The 23,374-nt window shown below is 41.4% G+C and overlaps 1 protein-coding gene across 18 annotated transcripts in view; it reads left to right on the forward strand.

Moving 5' to 3' along the window:
* The window catches only part of SYNGAP1 (synaptic Ras GTPase activating protein 1), a 389,983-nt gene that overhangs the window by 255,485 nt on the left and 111,124 nt on the right, over positions 1 to 23,374 (forward strand). For 16 of the 18 annotated variants that reach the window (XR_012247524.1, XM_073642002.1, XM_073642010.1 and 13 more), the window contains 3 exons: positions 2,318 to 2,439; positions 6,153 to 6,306; positions 7,280 to 7,378. Coding sequence is in view for 17 of the 18 variants with exons in the window: in XM_073642002.1 (XP_073498103.1) it covers positions 2,318 to 2,439; positions 6,153 to 6,306; positions 7,280 to 7,378 (375 nt within the window). In the remaining variant the exon portion in view is untranslated. The remainder of the gene's footprint in view (positions 1 to 2,317; positions 2,440 to 6,152; positions 6,307 to 7,279; positions 7,379 to 23,374) is intronic. The other 2 variants (XM_073642004.1, XM_073642017.1) reach the window with 1 other exon arrangement.

Genomic DNA, 23,374 nt, shown 5'->3' on the forward strand with positions numbered 1-23,374 from the left:
AAAAATCTATATCTTTAGAGGGGCCTGTGCTAATTTTATCTTAAGCTGCATGACTCTTAACACAACACGGAGACCATGTCTGCTCCAGGGCGACCATGCCCACTAATCGAACAGAACTCAGACCAAGAAGTTATGAGGACCATTGTGTGGTAGTTTTGTCTGTCATTGATAGAAACTAAGGAATATTAGGAGGCAGAAAGAAATTAAGATTAGCTCCAATGGTTTTCTCAGAGGATGTCCATTGTTCTGCTGAAGCCACCAGTTGCTGTGTTATCTCACTGACTACATTTGTCACTGAGGGGGGCAGAGCTTCTTGAGCCTGATGTCCATGTGTGTAGCCAGATTTGTGGCACAGTCCATCAACCACATCTGTTGTACACGGGCGACTTTGCCATACCAATTAACCCAGTATCTATAATTACCGTCCTGCAATTACATCTATAAATCTGGCCCCACAGGATGTGTCACTATGTGAAACAGATGAATGGGGTGTACTTTATATTAAACACCTCATCAGGGAGCAGTATGCACCCAGAACCACGAGATCTAGCCTTTACTGAGCACGCAAAGTTTTACTGGAATTCTGACCAGGCCTAAAGTAGTTGTTCAGTAACACTTTAAATCACAATTCATCACAATTTTCATTATCTCTGCTTGCTGTCAATGTGTAGAGGTTGAGAATGCCTCCTCTCAGGTTCTGCAGTTTGTTACATTGTATCAGTTTAGGCATTATCTCTCAGTATGATCTCCAAGATTTAAAGGGAACCTGTCAGCTGGTATGTGCTGCCTAAATGCTGCTGTGTTTCAGCGAACAACATACTTTTAATAGTTGCCGAGTACCGAGCCGCGCAATTGAATAGTCATACAGGTGGGTCCCTGGCGGCTTCTCCCCGCCCGCTTACTGTGACTGGCATGTGTGCCTGTGTTCAAATATAGGCAGAGGCTTGCTAGTCTGTCAGTGGGCGGGGAGAAGCCGCTGGGGACTCGCCTGTACAACTAGTTAATAGCTTGGTTCGGTCCCTGACAGCTATTAAAGGTATATTTTTCTCTGAAACACCACAGCTTTTCAGAGACAAACATACATGACTGTGATCGTACAGCCAGTGGCTGATACATGCTGTCCTCGGTTTGGGCAGTATGTAACAGCTGACAGGTTCCCTTTAAGAGATATTTCTATTGCCAATGTCCTTGGCTGATACATTTTAACAAACTTTCAGAGGTCGGCATGAATAGGTTAGCAGAGTTATACCAGGTATTGATAAGTTATCTGTATGCAAAGTTAACTTTCTGGTGAACTTTTTATAGAGGACAATTCCCAGTGGTGGCAAGTGTACCCAACCTTTACTGCCATCATTAAGGCTGGACAGCCCATAGTCTGACCTCATCATCCTGCAGATTAGTATAGCAGTACTAGGTGCAGAGGTTACAGCCCTGGTCCTTTAGTGGGTGCCGGCCCCTATCTACAAGAACAGTCGTACTGTGCTGAAACTTGTAATGTGTCGTTGCAGTGTCCCACTTAAGAGGACAGTCCTACTGTGCTGAGACATGTGATGGATGGGTGCAGTGTCTCATCTAAGAGGGCAGCCGTACTGTACTGAGACATGTGATGGATGGGTGCTGTGTCTCATCTAAGAGGACAGTCCTACTGTGCTGAGACATGTGATGGATGGGTGCAGTGTCCCATCTAAGAGGGCAGCCGTACTGTACTGAGACATGTGATGGATGGGTGCTGTGTCTCATCTAAGAGGGCAGCCGTACTGTGCTGAGACATGTGATGGATGGGTGCAGTGTCTCATCTAAGAGGGCAGCCGTACTGTGCTGAGACATGTGATGGATGGGTGCTGTGTCTCATCTAAGAGGGCAGCCGTACTGTGCTGAGACATGTGATGGATGGGTGCTGTGTCTCATCTAAGAGGGCAGCCGTACTGTGCTGAGACTTGTGATAGATGGGTGCAGTGTCCCATCTAAGAGGGCAGCCGTACTGTGATTACACATGTGATTGATGGGTGCAGTGTCCCATCTAAGAGGGCAGTCGTACTGCACTTAGACTTTTGATGGGTGTGTGTAGCATCCCATCTAAGAGGACAGTTGTACTGTGCTGAGACTTTTGATGGGTGGGTGCCCTCTTAGGACTTTTGATGGGTGGGTGCCCTCTTAGGACATACTGTGCAGAGACTTGTGATGAGTTGGTACAGAGTTTGAATGGATGGCTCCAGTTGTAAGGTCAGTAGTTATTTGGGTCTGACTAGCCATGATGTGTGGCATAGAGCAATGGAGAACCTGTCAGTGTGACATTACTTGTCCATCTCTACACCAGCAGGGATTCCTGAGCCGTCGTCTGAAGAGCTCTATAAAGAGGACAAAGAGTCAGCCCAAGCTCGACCGAACCAGCAGCTTTCGGCAGATCCTTCCACGGTTCCGGAGCGCTGACCATGATAGGTAATATGTCATATATTGCTCCAGTGCTACAAACTGATTCCTTCAGTACCCAAAAGGTGGTGAAAAATAGACAATTCTGTCAGTCGTGATCATACTTCATTATGACATTCATACATAAAATCATGATAGTTATGTGTGATCTTTATAGACTTCCTCCTCATCCACCTGATGCCTCCTGTGGTTATTTTTGCTTCTTTGTACCTCATCTATGCTTAACCCATTCACTGAGTTGTAGTTTGTATGTACTCGTCTTTCACCTTACCAGAGACCTAACATACCAACATATGCAATAATGACAGTCTATATAAAGCCTGTATGCACTATAAAATATATAAATTTAAATGTGAAGACCCCATCTAGTGTGATTGTATTATTGTGCATTTATAATTCTGAGAGAACCCACTGTGATTATTACCTCTGCATCACTTAAATCTATGGGACTGTCCATTCATTAATAAACCCAAGGGAACGAAGAATCAGGCATGTTGAATTTCAGCATTCCCAATACTGAATTCTAAAGGAAGACAAGATTCTGCCAGAGGTGCCTAGCAGTGGTTTACTCCCCTCTCCCTATTGAGTACATGCTTTGCCAAACATACAGTGGGGGAAATAATTATTTGATCCCTTGCTGTATTTGTAAGTTTGCCCACTGACAAAGACATGAACAGTCTATAATTTTAAGGGCGGTTAATTTTAATATTGAGAGATAGAATATCCCCCAAAAAATCAAGAAAATCACATTGTATAGATTAGATAATTTTTTTTGCATTTTGCAGTGAGAAATAAGTATTTGATCCCTCTGGCAAACAACACTTAATACTTGGTGGCAAAACCCTTGTTGGCAGCACAGCAGTCAGACGCTTTTTGTAGTTGATGATGAGAGTCGCGCACATGTCAGGAGGAGTTTTGGTCCACTCCTCTTTGCAGATCATCTCTAAATCGTTCAGATTTTGAGGCTGTCTCTTGGTAACTCTGAGCTTCAACTCCCTCCATAAGTTTTCTATGGGATTAATGTCTAGAGACTGGCTAGGCCACTCCATGACCTTAATGTGCTTCTTTTTGAGACACTCCTTTGTTGCCTTGGCTGTATGTTTTAGGTAATTGTCTTGCTGGAAGACCCAGCCACGACCCATTTTTAATGTCCTGGCAGAGAGAAGGAGGTTGTCACTCAGGATTTTACGGTACATGGTTCCATCCAATCTCCCATTGATGCGGTGAAGTAGTCCCGTGCCCTTAGCAGAGAAACACCCCCCAAAACATAATGTTTCCACCTCCATGCTTGACAGTGGGGACAGTGTTCTTTGGGTCATAGGCAGCATTTCTCTTCCTCCAAACACGGCGAGTTGAGTTAATGCCAAAGAGCTCAATTTTTGTCTCATCTGACCACAACACCTTCTCCCAATAACTCACAGAATCATCCAGGTATTCATTGCCAAACTTCAGATGGGCCTGCACATGTGCCTTCTTGAGCAGGGGGACCTTGCGGGCACTGCAGGGTTTTAAACCTTTAAGGCGTAATGTGTTACCAATGGTTTTCTTGGTGACTGTGGTCCCAGCTGCCTTGACATCATTAACAATATCCCCCCGTGTAGTTTTAGGCTGATCTCTCACCTTCCTCTTGATCAAGGATACCCCACGAGGTGAGATTTTGCATGGTGCCCTGGGTCGATGTCGATTGACAATCATTTTGTATTTCTTCCATTTTCTTACTGTTGCACCAACACTTGTCTTTTTTCTCACCCAGTGTCTTACTTATGGTTTTGTAGCCCATTCCAGCTTTGTGCAGGTTTATGATCTTGTCCCTGACATCCTTAGAAAGCTCTTTGGTCTTGCCCATGTTGTAGAGGTTAGAGTCTGACTGATTAATTGAGTCTGTGGACAGGAGTCTTTTATACAGGTGACTATGTAAGACAGCTGTCTTTAATGTAGGAGCGTCTAACTGGTCTGTAGGAGCCAGAACTCATAATGGTTTGTAGTGGATCAAATACTTATTTCTCACTGCAAAATGCAAATAAATGTATCTAATTTATACAATGTGATTTTCTTGATTTTTTTTGGGGATAGTCTATCTCTCAATGTTAAAATTAACCTACCCTTAAAATTATAGACTGTTCATGTCTTTGTCAGTGGGCAAACTTACAAAAACAGCAAGGGATCAAATACTTATTTCCCCCACTGTATATGGGGAGGTCAGTTCAGCAATAGAGGAGTCCTGAGGGGTCAGAGGTCTCTGGATGGGACAAAGGGGTCTGTGAGATTTGGGAGACAAGTGTTGGCTAAAATAACCTAAGGTAATCTAATCATTTTATTTATAACGTACCAAAAGATTCTGCAGTGCTTTACAATGCAGATGATACATGTACAAACAATACTAGATATTACAGAGTAACACATAATTCAACAATGCAAACAAGAGGAGGGTCCTACTCACAAGAGCTTACCATTCATGAGAAAGGTGTGTGGGCATTGTAACACTTCTGGTAGATATTGGTATCTCTTTATCTTCTCAGCCATTTTCCTTTTTTCCTGATCAGATTTCTCTTTCGTAATAATTTTCCCAGGCTAGGAGTGCTGTTTTATTTAATAATGTCCCCATGCTTGTTTCCTTGCTTAGTCCTACCTGCTCAATCTTCTCCAACCATATTCTTTTATACCTCATCTGCTCAATCCTCTCCAACCATATTCTTTCATATCTCATACTACCTAATAACCACAACCATGGTCTTTCCCATCTCATCAGTACCCTCCAGTCATGTACACCCACAGGCCCGTTTCATCAAACCAATTTCACAAGAATTCTGGTGTAAATGGCTTTGAAAAGGTGCAAAATTTTGGCACAGCACAGAGTTGCAAATTTGTTTTGCAACTTTAGGCATTTTCACGCCAGTTTCTCCCAGCTCCTCCAAAATGTGTGGAGCTTGGGCATGACTAGGGCTTGGTGGAGGTGTGATGTCACAGCTCGCCTAATGACAAATTGTGGCTTTCCGTAGGCCAGAAATGTTATTCCAGTCAGGCACTGGTGTAAGGTTTATGGTGAGGTGCATGGAGGCGCACACTATCAGAGGCTCCAGATTCATTAGGGGCATGCATCTCTTCATCAATCAGGAGCGCCTGGCTCCGCCATGCCCCCTCATCACGACCAATGACTTATTGAATAGGGGCCAAATTCTTTTATAGTCCTAGTTTAGTGACATGCCCTCATATTCTAGCTACTCATCCTTCCATGGCTCTTCATAACCTTTTGCTGTGTCTTATCTTTTGGCCATTCCATCCCATGTTCTTTTCTCCTTGTTTTGCTTGGCTCCTTGGAGTCCATTTAGTTTTTTTTTTTTAAATATCACATACTAAGATTTTTTTTTCATTTTTGATCATTTTAGCAATTTTTCTTTAAGCAGGTTAATGATGAAAATTTCAGATATTCCTTCTCATCTAGACATGGCACATAAATGCTTTGCAGAAAAAAAACACCGCTGATCACAGCTCATTGACCGGCTTGTGTGACACCAATCTAAAAAAAAATACCCTAACACCAGTGACTGTCTTGGTTGCTCCTGAACTTCTGAATGATTACCCTCTAGTATTTTCAATAAGCCAGTTGTGTATGATTCGATTCGGACATTTATGTTTTATTTTGTACAGATTTGTTAGATTATAGTTTGGGCTGATCATTACTCATTTGTCCTCTTGGGCCTATTACATTGTGTGATCCACAGGGCACGTCTCATGCAGGCTTTTAAAGAGTCACACTCCCACGAGTCCTTGCTCAGTCCCAGTAGTGCGGCAGAGGCTTTGGATTTGAACCTGGATGAAGACTCAGTGGTGAAACCTGTGCACAGCAGCATCCTAGGGCAGGAGTTTTGCTTTGAGGTGAGAGATGCGCCCATGCACCTTCTAAATACACAATGATCATTACTCCTGCAGCATTTTAGTGACCCATCGCATCCTCCTTATGTTTGCCTATAGCGCTTTTCTTGCAATTGTCTCACTCTGGAGGGCACATGTGCTGATACAAGGTGGACTACACCTGCATATCACATGGCTAAGACAGATTTATATTCTCCAGTGATGGTCCCATTTAACCCTTTGGCACCATTTGCTGTACATTTATGGCCCTGTCTAATTTGCAACCATGTAATAAATGTACTTTGCTGGGATGAAGCATGCACAAGAGTTGTGCCTGCACCATGTGCATTGGCTGCCAGCTGTACATTACTAACCCTTGGCTCAATTGACTCCAATCCCAGAAGTTTTCTAATAATAGATTGCACAGTAAATGGTGATTGCTGCATCTGAGCGGATGATAGTCAGAGGAAATAACCAATGCTTAGGGGGGTGACGATGTATTTTCTTGCCATCCAGTTTCCTAATGATAGCCCTCAGGTGTGTCAACTGTGTGCTCATATAAGGGACCAATAGGCTCCATGTCAGTTGTACACTGACTTTCATAATAAACTGCACTTATCAAGATTGTCTAAAGAGTAAAACATTTTCACAAAATTTCCACATACCTTTAAAAAAGATTAAAAGAAGCACAACTCACCTCATTGATACCCAGCTGAGCCCTTTCCAGTGATGCCATCAGGCCCTATTTCCTGTTGCAGTAATGGTGCTGCAGCAAAACAGTAGAGCCCTGTAGTGTACTGGACAGCGTTGTAACCGGCGCAGCGAGGAATCTGTGAAATAAATATTACTCATTTTATTTTCTTAAAGGAACTTGATAATTTTATGACATTTTATTATCAAGTGTTGCAGTGTATTATATCAGCATTCAAGCGACTGCAGGGTCAACTAAGAGAATTTGTAAGAAAAAAACTGTACAATGTTTTTGCTATCTATGTAGGTGACCACCGCATCGGGTACTAAGTGCTTTGCCTGCCGCTCGGCTGCTGAAAGGGACAAATGGATAGAGAACCTCCAGAGAGCGGTGAAGCCCAACAAGGTATGGATTCAGATAATGGTGGTCATGACGTCAAGACTTAATGTCATAGTGTGCCTTGTTATACTGAAGTATCCATTATATAGAGACATTTACCCATATGCACCAGAGCAGTAGAGGGTGAGTTGTGAGAGGACAGTAGAACAAGAACTAAACATTTCACTGCACCATTATCCTGGTACTCAGCGTTTTACACCTCTTCTGACTGCATCCTAGTCACTACTCCACCACGCATAAGATGTGTTCTAATTGGTGCCCACATGGTAGAACTAAACATCTCACCATACCCATTATCCTGATATGCCAAGGTTTTACACTTCATATGACCAAATCCTGGCCACTAGACCACCAGGGAGATTTGCACTAATTGGTGCCCAGTTGGTAAAACTAAACATCTCACCGTACTCGTTATTCTGATGCTTCAGTGTTTTACACCTTTTGTGATCGAATCGTAGCCATTAGACCACCAGAAAGAAGAGGTGCTCTAATTGATGTCCAATTGGTAGAATTAAACATCTCACCATATGCATTATCCTGATATTTAAGTGTTTTAAACCTTAGGATCAAATCCTAGCTGGTAGACCATAAGGAAGAAGAATTAAACATCTTACTATACCCATTATCCTTATATTCTAATGTTTACAACTGTTATGACCAAATCCTAGCCACAAGACCACAAAGGAGAAGATGTACTCTAATTGGTGGCAGAACTAAACATGTCATGGTACCCATTTGTTATAAATCTATTGTGACCCAATCCTAACCACTAGACCACCTGGGAAATGTTCTTTAATAAGTGTCCAGTAGGTAGAACTGAGCATCTAAACATATCCATTATCCTGACATTCCAGTGTTTTACATTTCTTGTAAGTGAATCCTAGCTACTAGACCACCAGGGAGAATATATGCTCTAATTGGCAACCAAATGGTAGAACTACACATCTCACCATACCCATTATTCTGATACTCTAGTGTTTTTCACCTCTTGTGACTGAATTTAGACCACCAGGGAGTACATATGCTCTAATTGTTGGCAATTTGGTAGAACTATACATCTCTTTGTACCCATCATTCTGATGCCCCAGTGTTTTACATCTCTAATAACCGAATACTAGCCACTGGACCACCAGGGAGGATATGTGCTCTAATTGATTATCAGTTTACAGAACTAATCATCTTACTGTACCCATTATCATGATATTCCAGTGTTATACACCTCTTCTGATTGAATACCTCTAGACCACCAGGGAGAAGATGTTTTCTAATTGGTGTCCAGTTGGTGCTGCGGCTACTTTACTGTGTTCATTTGAATGGTGCCATGCTGCAGTTCCCCTGCACAGTGAATGACTTGATGCTGCTGTGTTACAATATTCTGAGTTGTCCTAATTTCTTATTTGAGGTTGGTTGGCAGATCGGGACACAAGAAGATGCTTATCCATAAATTAATTATCTGACTGTTAATTACAAATATGCTGAAACTTTTTGCAGAAATAGTGCCCTTTGTGGACTGTGGTGGACACTACAGCACAGTTCTGATCATGTTTCAAGATGTAAATTATACCTATATGAATATAAAGTATGTGCAGAGCATGTTCATATCCTAAATATCACCTTCATGCTGTTTGGTCAACAATCGAGGGTGTAAGTAGAATGTGACCCACTCTAATAAGGAAATCTGCACCAAAGGTAGGAGGACCCCATGGCATTGACTTAAAACTAGGAACAATTGTGAATATAGACCATTAAAGGATTTTCTCATCTTCACCAGGAGTGCATTAATTGCCAGCTTCTAGGCATTCTGCTTGCTGAGGGGGGGAGGGCAGGGTACTCCTGCTTGATTGACTGCTTGGACAAGTGACATTGTTACGGCACTGGCACAAATATTGCTATGCCAATGCAGCTATATGAGGCAGCTTTTCTTTTGAAACATCAGAGGAATGCAGTGGAACGGAAGCTGTCAATGTGCTCCAGCGATCTGGCAAGTTTAAGAGCAGTGCTTACAAACTCTATTGAAAGAGCTTTTAAGCACTGCACATTTGGCAACCGCTTGTAGACTGCAGTGGTAGCAGGTAACCTAGGCAAAGAAGTATAAACAATAAAAAAAGAGAGGAGTTTTAATAATAAATACCGATTATTTGCGGACTATAAGATGCACCTTTTGGGGTGGAAAATAGGAAACACATTTTATTAAACGGTGGTGCGTCTTAAAGTTTATTTTAATGGTAGCTTACCGGGGGGGGGGGTGCCAGGAGGCAGGGTCGTTGCTTCAGGAGGCCCCGGTGGAGTGGGGTCACAGGAGGCAGGTTTGCTGCTCCGGTGGCCTGGAAATGGCCACCGGAGGCGGCGCATTCTCAGATTGAGATCTTGGGTGGCCATTTTCCCGCAGCCCACGGCAGGGAAACCAATGATAAAAGGGGACTCCGCTCACCGGCGCTGACATCTGAGAGCACAGGCACTGCGGCATCTCCGCACTCCTGTTGCTGCCGGCCTCCTGAAGCAGCAACCCTGCCTCCTGTGACCCCGCTCCATCGCCGCCACCCCCAGTGAGCTACCTTCGAATTATAAGACGCACCTCCATTTTCCTCCCAAATTTGGAGGGAAAAAAGTGCGTTTTATAATCCGAAAAATACAGTAAAGTTTTTACAAGCACTTTACAATTTTAGCCATATGAGAACATCAGAATAACCTTATAATATCCTCATACTTGGCAAGTGTTTAAATATTTTGAGGATCAAAAGAATTATTTAGTTCCATGAAGTATCTTTCCCATGTAATACTGCTGTCAAAAATACAATGTAGACTAGAGGAACCAGTGCCCACCAGAGTTGGTCTGGGAGATCCCTCCCATGGGGCTTGCTCCAAATAGCAGCAAGTGGCAAACTGGCTGTAAAGCTTGTGATTTAAAAAAAAAAAAAAAAAATTTATATCGAATATTTTGAGCAGCATCTTTTCTAATGTGAGAATCTCATGTAGAAAGGAGATCATTTGGGCTCCATGGCATTTACAGACCGGGACGTCAAAGTTATTTGAAGGTGACCAACTTATATCTAATTGATGCAGGAATTAAATTCTATATTTTTTTTCTATAGAAAGGAAAATTCCTTCTGCACGGCTTATTATTTATAATGAAAAGTCCCATTAAAGGCTCTTTATATCTAGGTGAAATATATTTGTAATCTAATTATACAAATTAACAATGTGGAGTATAGACAATTATCATTAATTTCTGTACAGTCAAATGTTCTGAGGTATTAGAATTATGTGCAAAAGATGTTTGCACTTTGCTTTAGTGGTTAACCGTAGATTGGGACCCTCTGCCAACTGCTGGGTTAGCAGGAGAAAAATACAGAGCCCTGTCTGCCATCTTCTCCATGTCAGGTGCATTGCCAACTCTATTGGGTAAAATGGCAATTCCCATATTGGTTATCTGCAGTTGTAGCCTGTCGGATGCATCTGTTGTCACTGAGGAGTAGCCCGACCATGTACGTAAAAGTCTCCATAATGTTTAAAGGCTCCTTTGAGCTTGGCACAGTATGGAGAACTATCTATTAAATTATACTCAAAAACTCACAGGCCTTCTTTGACTCAAGTAAATTAAAATGTATTTCCTAAAGATGCTTTATACTCTAGACACTCATTTTGCTGACTTCTTTCTACCCACTCCCATACACATCCACAATCATTATGGCCAAGCTTGCATGTGTTTTCAGTGGGAAGAGGAGTATTAGCTGCTGTCAGACACCTGCAGTGGTGGCTTATCTCTTAAGAAAGAAAATGGATTGGCCAGTTTCACTTTCCATTGTAATTCCAGATACAAACTATAGAGCTTGCCACACAAAGCACATGAACATGAATGGTAAGGTTAAAACAGCACTCAAGATATTTTTTACGATTAGATAACAACATAGATGATAATTAATAATGCAGATGTTTTTGGGGTATGTCTTGTCTATACTGGTTTTACATGATGTGCCATGTCTGGGTTTCTGCGATCTTGATTCCTTTGTCCCCTCTGATATTGTTCTCTTAATGAACACAACATTTTCCATAATGCCAGAGTCTTATTATAATGCTCTTGGTCCTATCTAATAGCAGCCAGTGATATATTCATGACATAACGTCTTAGTGTATCCTATACTATGTATACAGCAGAGACTCATTGTTTCTTGTATGACGTATACAGTAGCCTCAGTGGATCCCATGGGATGCATGCAACAAAGTCTCAATGTATCCTATGTGATGTATATACAGCTTAGTGTATTCTATGAGATGTATACAGCAGCCTCAGTGTATCCTGCATGATGTATACACTAAGGTCTATATACAGCAGAGACTTGGTATATCCTATATTACTGTTTTTGTACAGGAGAGTCTGTGTGTCCTATATGATCTATACAACACAGTCACAGTGTATTGTATGTGATGTATCAGCAGATTCTCAGTGTATTTTTTGTCATGTATACTGCAGATTCTCGGTTTATTTTATATTATGTATACAGCAGAGTAAATCTTATGTGATGTAAACAGTGGAGTATCGGGAGATCCTATGTGATGTATATACCAATATATCAATCTTTGTTTATCATCTGTGATGTATGCTGCAGTCTCAGTGTATCTTGTGTGATATACAGTAGTCTCAGTATATGCTATGTGATGTATACAGCAGTCACGATGTATCCTATGCAGTGACGTACCGCCAATGGCGGTAGGCCACACGGTCTGTGAGTCGGGGCGGCCTGGCGCCAGAATAATGTACTATGGGGAATCCATTATACTGTATGGAGGACTATGGGCAGTGCATTATACTGTATGAAATATGGGGAGTGCCTTATACTGTATGGAAGACTATGGGAGTGTCTTATACTGTATAGAGGACTATAGGAGGGCATTATACTGTATGGAGCACTATGAGGAGTGCATTATACTGCATGTCTGTGGGGAGTGCATTGTACTGTATGGACTATAGAGAACTATAGGGAGTGCATTATACTGTATAGAGGACTATGGGCAGTGCATTATACTGTATGAAATATGGGGAGTGCATTATACTGTATGGAGGACTATGGGAGTGTATTATACTGTATGGAGGACTATGGGAGGGCATTATACTGTATGGAGGACTATGGGGAGTGCATTATATTGTATGGAGGACTATGGGCAGTGCATTATACTGTATAGAGGACTATGGGGAGTGCATTATACTGTATGGAGAAATATGGGGAGTGCATTATACTATATGGAGGACTATGGGGAATGCATTGTAGTATATGGAGGAGTATGAGCTGTGCATTATACCATATGGAGGAGTATGAGCTGTGCATTATACCATATGGAGGACTATGGTGAGTGCATTATACTATATGGATGACTATGGGGAATGTATTATACTGTATGGAGGACTATGGGGAGTGCATTATATTGTATGGAGGACTATTGGCAGTGCATTGTAGTATATGGAGGAGTATGAGCTGTGCATTATACCATATGGAGGACTCTGGTGAGTGCATTATACTATATGGATGACTATGGTGAGTTCATTATACTGTATGGAGACTATGGGGAGTGCATTATACTATTTGGAGGACTATGAACTGCATTATACTATATGGAGGACTATGATGAGTGCATTATACCATATGAAGGAATATGGGTAGTGCATTATACTATATGGATGACTATCGTGAGTGCATTATACTGTGTGGAGACTATGGTGAGTGCATTATACCATATGGAGGACTATGGGGAGTGCATAATATTGTATAGAGGACTATGGGAAGTGCATTATACTATAGGGAGTGAATTATACTGTATTTAGGACTATGGGGAGTGCATTATACTATAGGGAGTGCATTATACTGTATTTAGGACTATGGGGAGTGCATTATACTATATGGAGGACTATGGGGAGTGCATTATACTGTATAGAGGACTATGGGAAGCGCATTATACTATAGGGAGTGCATTATGCTGTATTTAGGACTATGGGGAGTGCATTATACTATATGGAGGACTATGGGGTGTGCATTATACTGTATAGAGGACTATGGGCAGTGCATTATACTGTATGAAATATAGGAAGTGCATTATACTGTATGGAGGACTATGGGAGTGTATTATACTGTATGTAGGACTATGGGAGAGCATTATACTGTATGGAGCACTATGGGGAGTGCATTATACTGTATTTACATTTATGGGGAGTGCATGGTACTGTATGGACTATAGAGAACTATAGGGAGTGCATTATACTGTATAGAGGACTATAGGAAGTGAATTATACTGTATGGAAGACTGGGGAGTGCATTATACTGTATGGAGGACTATGGGGAGTGCATTATATTGTATGGAGGACTATGGGCAGTGCATTATACTGTATAGAGGACTATGGGGAGTGCATTATACCGTATGGAGGAATATGGGGAGTGCATTATACTATATGGAGGACTATGGGGAGTGCATTGTAGTATATGGAGGAGTATGAGCTGTGCATTATACCATATGGAGGACTATGGTGAGTGCATTATACTATATGGATGACTATCGTGAGTGCATTATACTGTATGGAGACTATGGGGAGTGCATTATACCATATGGAGGACTATGGGGAGTGCATCATATTGTATAGAGGACTATGGGAAGCGCATTATACTATAGGGAGTGAATTATACTGTATTTAGGACTATGGGGAGTGCATTATACTATATGGAGGACTATGGGGAGTGCATTATACTGTATGGAGACTGGGGAGTGCATTATACTGCATTTAGGACTATGGGGAGTGCATTATACTGTATGGATTATGGAGGACTATGGGGAGTGCATTATACTGTATGGAGGACTATGTGAAGTGCATTATACTATATTGAAGACTCTGGGGAGTGTATTATACTATATTGAAGACTCTGGGGAGTGCATTATACTGTATAGAGGACTATGGGGAGTGCAATATACTGTATGGAGGACTATGGGGACTGCATTATACTGTATGGAGGACTATGGGGACTCCATTATACTGTATGGAGGACTATGGGGAGTGCATTATACTGTATGGAGGACTATGGCTAGTGCATTATACTGTATAGAGGACTATGGGCAGTGCATTATACTGTATGAAATATGGGGAGTGCATTATACTGTATGGAGGACTATGGGAGTGTATTATACTGTATGGAGGACTATGGGAGGGCATTATACTGTATGGAGGACTATGGGGAGTGCATTATATTGTATGGAGGACTATGGGCAGTGCATTATACTGTATAGAGGACTATGGGGAGTGCATTATACTGTATGGAGAAATATGGGGAGTGCATTATACTATATGGAGGACTATGGGGAATGCATTGTAGTATATGGAGGAGTATGAGCTGTGCATTATACCATATGGAGGAGTATGAGCTGTGCATTATACCATATGGAGGACTATGGTGAGTGCATTATACTATATGGATGACTATGGGAAATGTATTATACTGTATGGAGGACTATGGGGAGTGCATTATATTGTATGGAGGGCAATTGGCAGTGCATTATACTTTATAGAGGACTATGGGTAATGCGTTATACTGTATGAAGGAATATGGGGAGTGCATTATACTATATGGAGGACTATGTGGAGTGCATTGTAGTATATGGAGGAGTATGAGCTGTGCATTATACCATATGGAGGACTTTGGTGAGTGCATTATACTATATGGATGACTATGGTGAGTGCATTATACTGTATGGAGACTATGGGGAGTGCATTATACTATTTGGAGGACTATGAACTGCATTACACTGTATGGAGACTATGGTGAGTGCATTATACCATATGGAGGACTATGGGGAGTGCATCATATTGTATAGAGGACTATGGGAAGCGCATTATACTATAGGGAGTGAATTATACTGTATTTAGGACTATGAGGAGTGCATTATACTATAGGGAGTGCATTATACTGTATTTAGGACTATGGAGAGTGCATTATACTATATGGAGGACTATGGGGAGTGCATTATACTGTATAGAGGACTATGGGAAGCGCATTATACTATAGGGAGTGCATTATACTGTATTTAGGACTATGTGGAGTGCATTATACTATATGGAGGACTATGGGGAGTGCATTATACTGTATAGAGGACTATGGGCAGTGCATTATACTGTATGAAATATAGGAAGTGCATTATACTGTATGGAGGACTATGGGAGTGTATTATACTGTATGTAGGACTAAGGGAGAGCATTATACTGTATGGAGCACTATGGGGAGTGCATTATACTGTATTTACATTTATGGGGAGTGCATGGTACTGTATGGACTATAGAGAACTATAGGGAGTGCATTATACTGTATAGAGGACTATGGGAAGTGAATTATACTGTATGGAAGACTGGGGAGTGCATTATACTGTATGGAGGACTATGGGGAGTGCATTATATTGTATGGAGGACTATGGGCAGTGCATTATACTGTATAGAGGACTATGGGGAGTGCATTATACTATATGGAGGACTTTGGGGAGTGCATTGTAATATATGGAGGAGTATGAGCTGTGTATTATACCATATGGAGGACTATGGGGAGTGCATTATACTATATGGATGACTATCGTGAGTGCATTATACTGTATGGAGACTATGGGGAGTGCATTATACCATATGGAGGACTATGGGGAGTGTATCATATTGTATAGAGGACTATGGGAAGCGCATTATACTATAGGGAGTGAATTGTACTGTATTTAGGACTATGGGGAGTGCATTATACTATATGGAGGGACGATGGGGAGTGCATTATACTGTATGGAGACTGGGGAGTGCATTATACTGCATTTAGGACTATGGGGAGTGCAATATACTGTATGGATTATGGAGGACTATGGGGAGTGCATTATACTGTATGGAGGACTATGTGTAGTGCATTATACTATATTGAAGACTCTGGGGAGTGCATTATACTGTATAGAGGACTATGGGGAGTGCAATATACTGTATGGAGGACTATGGGGACTGCATTATACTGTATGGAGGACTGTGGGGAGTGCATTATACTGTATGGATGATTATGGGGAGTGCAGTAAATTAGGACTATGGGGAGTGCATTATACTGTATGGAGGACTATGGGGAGTTCATTATACTGTATAGAGGACTATGGGGAGTGCATTATACTGTATGGAGGACTATGGGGAAGCGCATTATACTGTATGGAGCACTATTGGGAGTGCATTATACTGTATTTAGGACTATGAGGAGTGTATTATACTGTATAGAGAACTATGGGGAGTGCATTATACTATATAGAGGACTAGCGCATTATACTCTATAGAGGACTATTGGGAGCTCATCCTGTATGGAGCACTATGGGGAGTGCATTATACTATATAAAGGACTATGGGCTGTGCATTATATTATATGGAGGACTTTGGGGAGTGCATTATACCACATGAAGGACTAAGGGGAGTGCACTGTACTATATGGAGGACTATGGGGAGTGCATTATACTGTATGGAGGACTATGGGGAGTGTATTATACTGTTTGGAGGACTATGGGGAGTGCATTATACTATATGGAGGACTATGGGGAGTGCATTATACTGTATAGAGGATTATGGGAAGCGCATTATACTATAGGGAGTGCATTATACTGTATTTAGGACTATGGGGAGTGCATTATACTATATGGAGGACTATGGGGAGTGCATTATACTGTATAGAGGACTATGGGCAGTGCATTATACTGTATGAAATATAGGAAGTGCATTATACTGTATGGAGGACTATGGGAGTGTATTATACTGTATGTAGGACTATGGGAGAGCATTATACTATATGGAGCACTATGGGGAGTGCATTATACTGTATTTACATTTATGGGGAGTGCATGGTACTGTATGGACTCTAAAGAACTATAGGGAGTGCATTATACTGTATAGAGGACTATGGGAAGTGAACTAAACTGTATGGAGGACTATGGGGAGTGCATTATATTGTATGGAGGACTATGGGCAGTGCATTATACTGTATAGAGGACTATGGGGAGTGCATTATACTGTATGGAGGAATATGGGGAGTGCATTATATTATATGGAGGACTATGGGGAGTGCATTGTAGTATATGGAGGAGTATGAGCTGTGCATTATACCATATGGAGGACTATGGTGAGTGCATTATACTATATGGATGACTATCGTGAGTGCATTATACTGTATGGAGACTATGGGGAGTGCATTATACCATATGGAGGACTATGGGGAGTGCATCATATTGTATAGAGGACTATGGGAAGCGCATTATACTATAGGGAGTGAATTATACTGTATTTAGGACTATGGGGAGTGCATTATACTATATGGAGGACTATGGGGAGTGCATTATACTGTCTGGAGACTGGGGAGTGCATTATACTGCATTGAGGACTATGGGGAGTGCATTATACTGTATGGATTATGGAGGACTATGGGGAGTGCATTATACTATATGGAGGACTATGTGAAGTGCATTATACTATATTGAAGACTCTGGGGAGTGCATTATACTGTATAGAGGACTATGGGGAGTGCATTATACTGTATGGAGGACTATGGGGACTGCATTATACTGTACGTAGGACTATGGGGAGTGCATTATACTGTATGGATGATTATGGGGAGTGCAATAAACTAGTTAGGACTATGGGGAGTGCATTATACTGTATGGAGGACAATGGGGAGTTCATTATACTGTATGGAGGACTATGGAGAGTGCATTATACTGTATTTACGTTTATGGGGAGTGCATGGTACTGTATGGACTATAGAGAACTATGGGGAGTGCATTATACTATAGGGAGTGCATTATACTGTATTTAGGACTATGGGGAGTGCATTATACTATATGGAGGACTATAGGGAGTGCATTATACTGTATAGAGGACTATGGGAAGCGCATTATACTATAAGGAGTGCATTATACTGTATTTAGGACTATGGGGAGTGCATTATACAATATGTAGGACTATGGGGAGTGCATTATATTGTAGGGAGGACTATGGGGAGTGCATTATACTGTATAGAGGACTATGGGGAGTGCATTATACTGTATGGAGGAATATGGGGAGTGCATTATACTATATGGAGGACTATGGGGAGTGCATTGTAGTATATGGAGGAGTATGAGCTGTGCATTATACCACATGGAGGACTATGGTGAGTGCATTATACTATATGGATGACTATCGTGAGTGCATTACACTGTATGGAGACTATGGGGAGTGCATTATACTGTATGGAGACTGGGGAGTGCATTATACTGCATTTAGGACTTTGGGGAGTGCATTATACTGTATGGATTATGGAGTACTATGGGGAGTGCATTATACTGCATGGAGGACTATGTGAAATGCATTATACTATATTGAAGACTCTAGGGAGTGCATTATACTGTATAGAGAACTATGGGGAGTGCAATATACTGTATGGAGAACTATGGGGACTGCATTATACTGTATGGAGGACTATGGGGAGTGCATTATACTGTATGGAGGACTATGGGGAGTGCATTATATTGTATGGAGGACTATGGGGAGTGCATTATACTGTATAGAGGACTATGGGGAGTGCATTATACTGTATGGAGGAATATGGGGAGTGCATTATACTATATGGAGTACTATGGGGAGTGCATTGTAGTATATGGAGGAGTATGAGCTGTGCATTATACCATATGGAGGACTATGGTGAGTGCATTATACTATATGGATGACTATCGTGAGTGCATTACACTGTATGGAGACTATGGGGAGTGCATTATACAGCATTTTGGACTATGGGGAGTGCATTATACTGTATGGAGACTGGGGAGTGCATTATACTGCATTTAGGACTTTGAGGAGTGCATTATACTGTATGGATTATGGAGGACTATGGGGAGTGCATTATACTGCATGGAGGACTATGAAGTGCATTATACTATATTGAAGACTCTAGGGAGTGCATTATACTGTATAGAGGACTATGGGGAGTGCAATATACTGTATGGAGAACTATGGGGACTGCATTATACTGTATGGAGGACTATGGGGAGTGCATTATACTGTATGGAGGACTATGGGGAGTGCATTATACTGTATGGAGGACTATGGGGAGTTCATTGTACTGTATAGAGGACTATGGGGAGTGCATTATACTGTATGGAGGACTATGGGGAGCTCATTATACTGTATGGAGCACTATTGGGAGTGCATTATACTGTATTTAGGACTATGAGGAGTGTATTATACTGTATAGAGGACTATGGGGAGTGCATTATACTGTATAGAGAAGTAGCGCATTATACTGTATAGAGGACTATGGGGAGCTCATACTGTATGGAGCACTATGGGGAGTGCATTATACTACATGAAGGACTATGGGCTGTGCATTATATTATATGGAGGACTTTGGGGAGTGCATTGTACCACATGAAGGACTAAGGGGAGTGCACTATACTATATGGAGGACTATGGGGAGTGCATTATACTATATGGAGGACTATGGGGAATGCATTGTAGTATATGGAGGAGTATGAGCTGTGCATTATACCATATGGAGGAGTATGAGCTGTGCATTATACCATATGGAGGACTATGGTGAGTGCATTATACTATATGGATGACTATGGGGAATGTATTATACTGTATGGAGGACTATGGGGAGTGCATTATATTGTATGGAGGACTATTGGCAGTGCATTATACTTTATAGAGGACTATGGGTAATGCGTTATACTGTATGGAGGAATATGGGGAGTGCATTATACTATATGGAGGACTATGTGGAGTGCATTGTAGTATATGGAGGAGTATGAGCTGTGCATTATACCATATGGAGGACTCTGGTGAGTGCATTATACTATATGGATGACTATGGTGAGTTCATTATACTGTATGGAGACTATGGGGAGTGCATTATACTATTTGGAGGACTATGAACTGCATTATACTATATGGAGGACTATGATGAGTGCATTATACCATATGAAGGAATATGGGTAGTGCATTATACTATATGGATGACTATCGTGAGTGCATTATACTGTGTGGAGACTATGGTGAGTGCATTATACCATATGGAGGACTATGGGGAGTGCATAATATTGTATAGAGGACTATGGGAAGTGCATTATACTATAGGGAGTGAATTATACTGTATTTAGGACTATGGGGAGTGCATTATACTATAGGGAGTGCATTATACTGTATTTAGGACTATGGGGAGTGCATTATACTATATGGAGGACTATGGGGAGTGCATTATACTGTATAGAGGACTATGGGAAGCGCATTATACTATAGGGAGTGCATTATGCTGTATTTAGGACTATGGGGAGTGCATTATACTATATGGAGGACTATGGGGTGTGCATTATACTGTATAGAGGACTATGGGCAGTGCATTATACTGTATGAAATATAGGAAGTGCATTATACTGTATGGAGGACTATGGGAGTGTATTATACTGTATGTAGGACTATGGGAGAGCATTATACTGTATGGAGCACTATGGGGAGTGCATTATACTGTATTTACATTTATGGGGAGTGCATGGTACTGTATGGACTATAGAGAACTATAGGGAGTGCATTATACTGTATAGAGGACTATAGGAAGTGAATTATACTGTATGGAAGACTGGGGAGTGCATTATACTGTATGGAGGACTATGGGGAGTGCATTATATTGTATGGAGGACTATGGGCAGTGCATTATACTGTATAGAGGACTATGGGGAGTGCATTATACCGTATGGAGGAATATGGGGAGTGCATTATACTATATGGAGGACTATGGGGAGTGCATTGTAGTATATGGAGGAGTATGAGCTGTGCATTATACCATATGGAGGACTATGGTGAGTGCATTATACTATATGGATGACTATCGTGAGTGCATTATACTGTATGGAGACTATGGGGAGTGCATTATACCATATGGAGGACTATGGGGAGTGCATCATATTGTATAGAGGACTATGGGAAGCGCATTATACTATAGGGAGTGAATTATACTGTATTTAGGACTATGGGGAGTGCATTATACTATATGGAGGACTATGGGGAGTGCATTATACTGTATGGAGACTGGGGAGTGCATTATACTGCATTTAGGACTATGGGGAGTGCATTATACTGTATGGATTATGGAGGACTATGGGGAGTGCATTATACTGTATGGAGGACTATGTGAAGTGCATTATACTATATTGAAGACTCTGGGGAGTGTATTATACTATATTGAAGACTCTGGGGAGTGCATTATACTGTATACAGGACTATGGGGAGTGCAATATACTGTATGGAGGACTATGGGGACTGCATTATACTGTATGGAGGACTATGGGGACTCCATTATACTGTATGGAGGACTATGGGGAGTGCATTATACTGTATGGAGGACTATGGCTAGTGCATTATACTGTATAGAGGACTATGGGGAGTGCATTATACTGTATGGAGGACTATGGGAGTGTATTATACTGTATGGAGGACTATGGGAGGGCAATATACTGTATGGAGGACTATGGGGAGTGCATAATATTGTATGGAGGACTATGGGCAGTGCATTATACTGTATAGAGGACTATGGGGAGTGCATTATACTGTATGGAGAAATATGGGGAGTGCATTATACTATATGGAGGACTATGGGGAATGCATTGTAGTATATGGAGGAGTATGAGCTGTGCATTATACCATATGGAGGAGTATGAGCTGTGCATTATACCATATGGAGGACTATGGTGAGTGCATTATACTATATGGATGACTATGGGAAATGTATTATACTGTATGGAGGACTATGGGGAGTGCATTATATTGTATGGAGGACTATTGGCAGTGCATTATACTTTATAGAGGACTATGGGTAATGCGTTATACTGTATGAAGGAATATGGGGAGTGCATTATACTATATGGAGGACTATGTGGAGTGCATTGTAGTATATGGAGGAGTATGAGCTGTGCATTATACCATATGGAGGACTCTGGTGAGTGCATTATACTATATGGATGACTATGGTGAGTGCATTATACTGTATGGAGACTATGGGGAGTGCATTATACTATTTGGAGGACTATGAACTGCATTACACTGTATGGAGACTATGGTGAGTGCATTATACCATATGGAGGACTATGGGGAGTGCATCATATTGTATAGAGGACTATGGGAAGCGCATTATACTATAGTGAGTGAATTATACTGTATTTAGGACTATGAGGAGTGCATTATACTATAGGGAGTGCATTATACTGTATTTAGGACTATGGAGAGTGCATTATACTATATGGAGGACTATGGGGAGTGCATTATACTGTATAGAGGACTATGGGAAGCGCATTATACTATAGGGAGTGCATTTTACTGTATTTAGGACTATGGGGAGTGCATTATACTATATGGAGGACTATGGGGAGTGCATTATACTGTATAGAGGACTATGGGCAGTGCATTATACTGTATGAAATATAGGAAGTGCATTATACTGTATGGAGGACTATGGGAGTGTATTATACTGTATGTAGGACTAAGGGAGAGCATTATACTGTATGGAGCACTATGGGGAGTGCATTATACTGTATTTACATTTATGGGGAGTGCATGGTACTGTATGGACTATAGAGAACTATAGGGAGTGCATTATACTGTATAGAGGACTATGGGAAGTGAATTATACTGTATGGAAGACTGGGGAGTGCATTATACTGTATGGAGGACTATGGGGAGTGCATTATATTGTATGGAGGACTATGGGCAGTGCATTATACTGTATAGAGGACTATGGGGAGTGCATTATACTGTATGGAGGAATATGGGGAGTGCATTATACTATATGGAGGACTATGGGGAGTGCATTATACTATATGGAGGACTATGTGGAGTGCATTGTAGTATATGGAGGAGTATGAGCTGTGCATTATACCATATGGAGGACTCTGGTGAGTGCATTATACTATATGGATGACTATGGTGAGTGCATTATACTGTATGGAGAC

The sequence above is a fragment of the Phyllobates terribilis genome, unplaced genomic scaffold, assembly GCF_046119375.1.
Source record: "Phyllobates terribilis strain yellow unplaced genomic scaffold, ASM4611937v1 Scaffold_7__3_contigs__length_470593459, whole genome shotgun sequence".
Lineage (NCBI taxonomy): Eukaryota > Metazoa > Chordata > Amphibia > Anura > Dendrobatidae > Phyllobates > Phyllobates terribilis.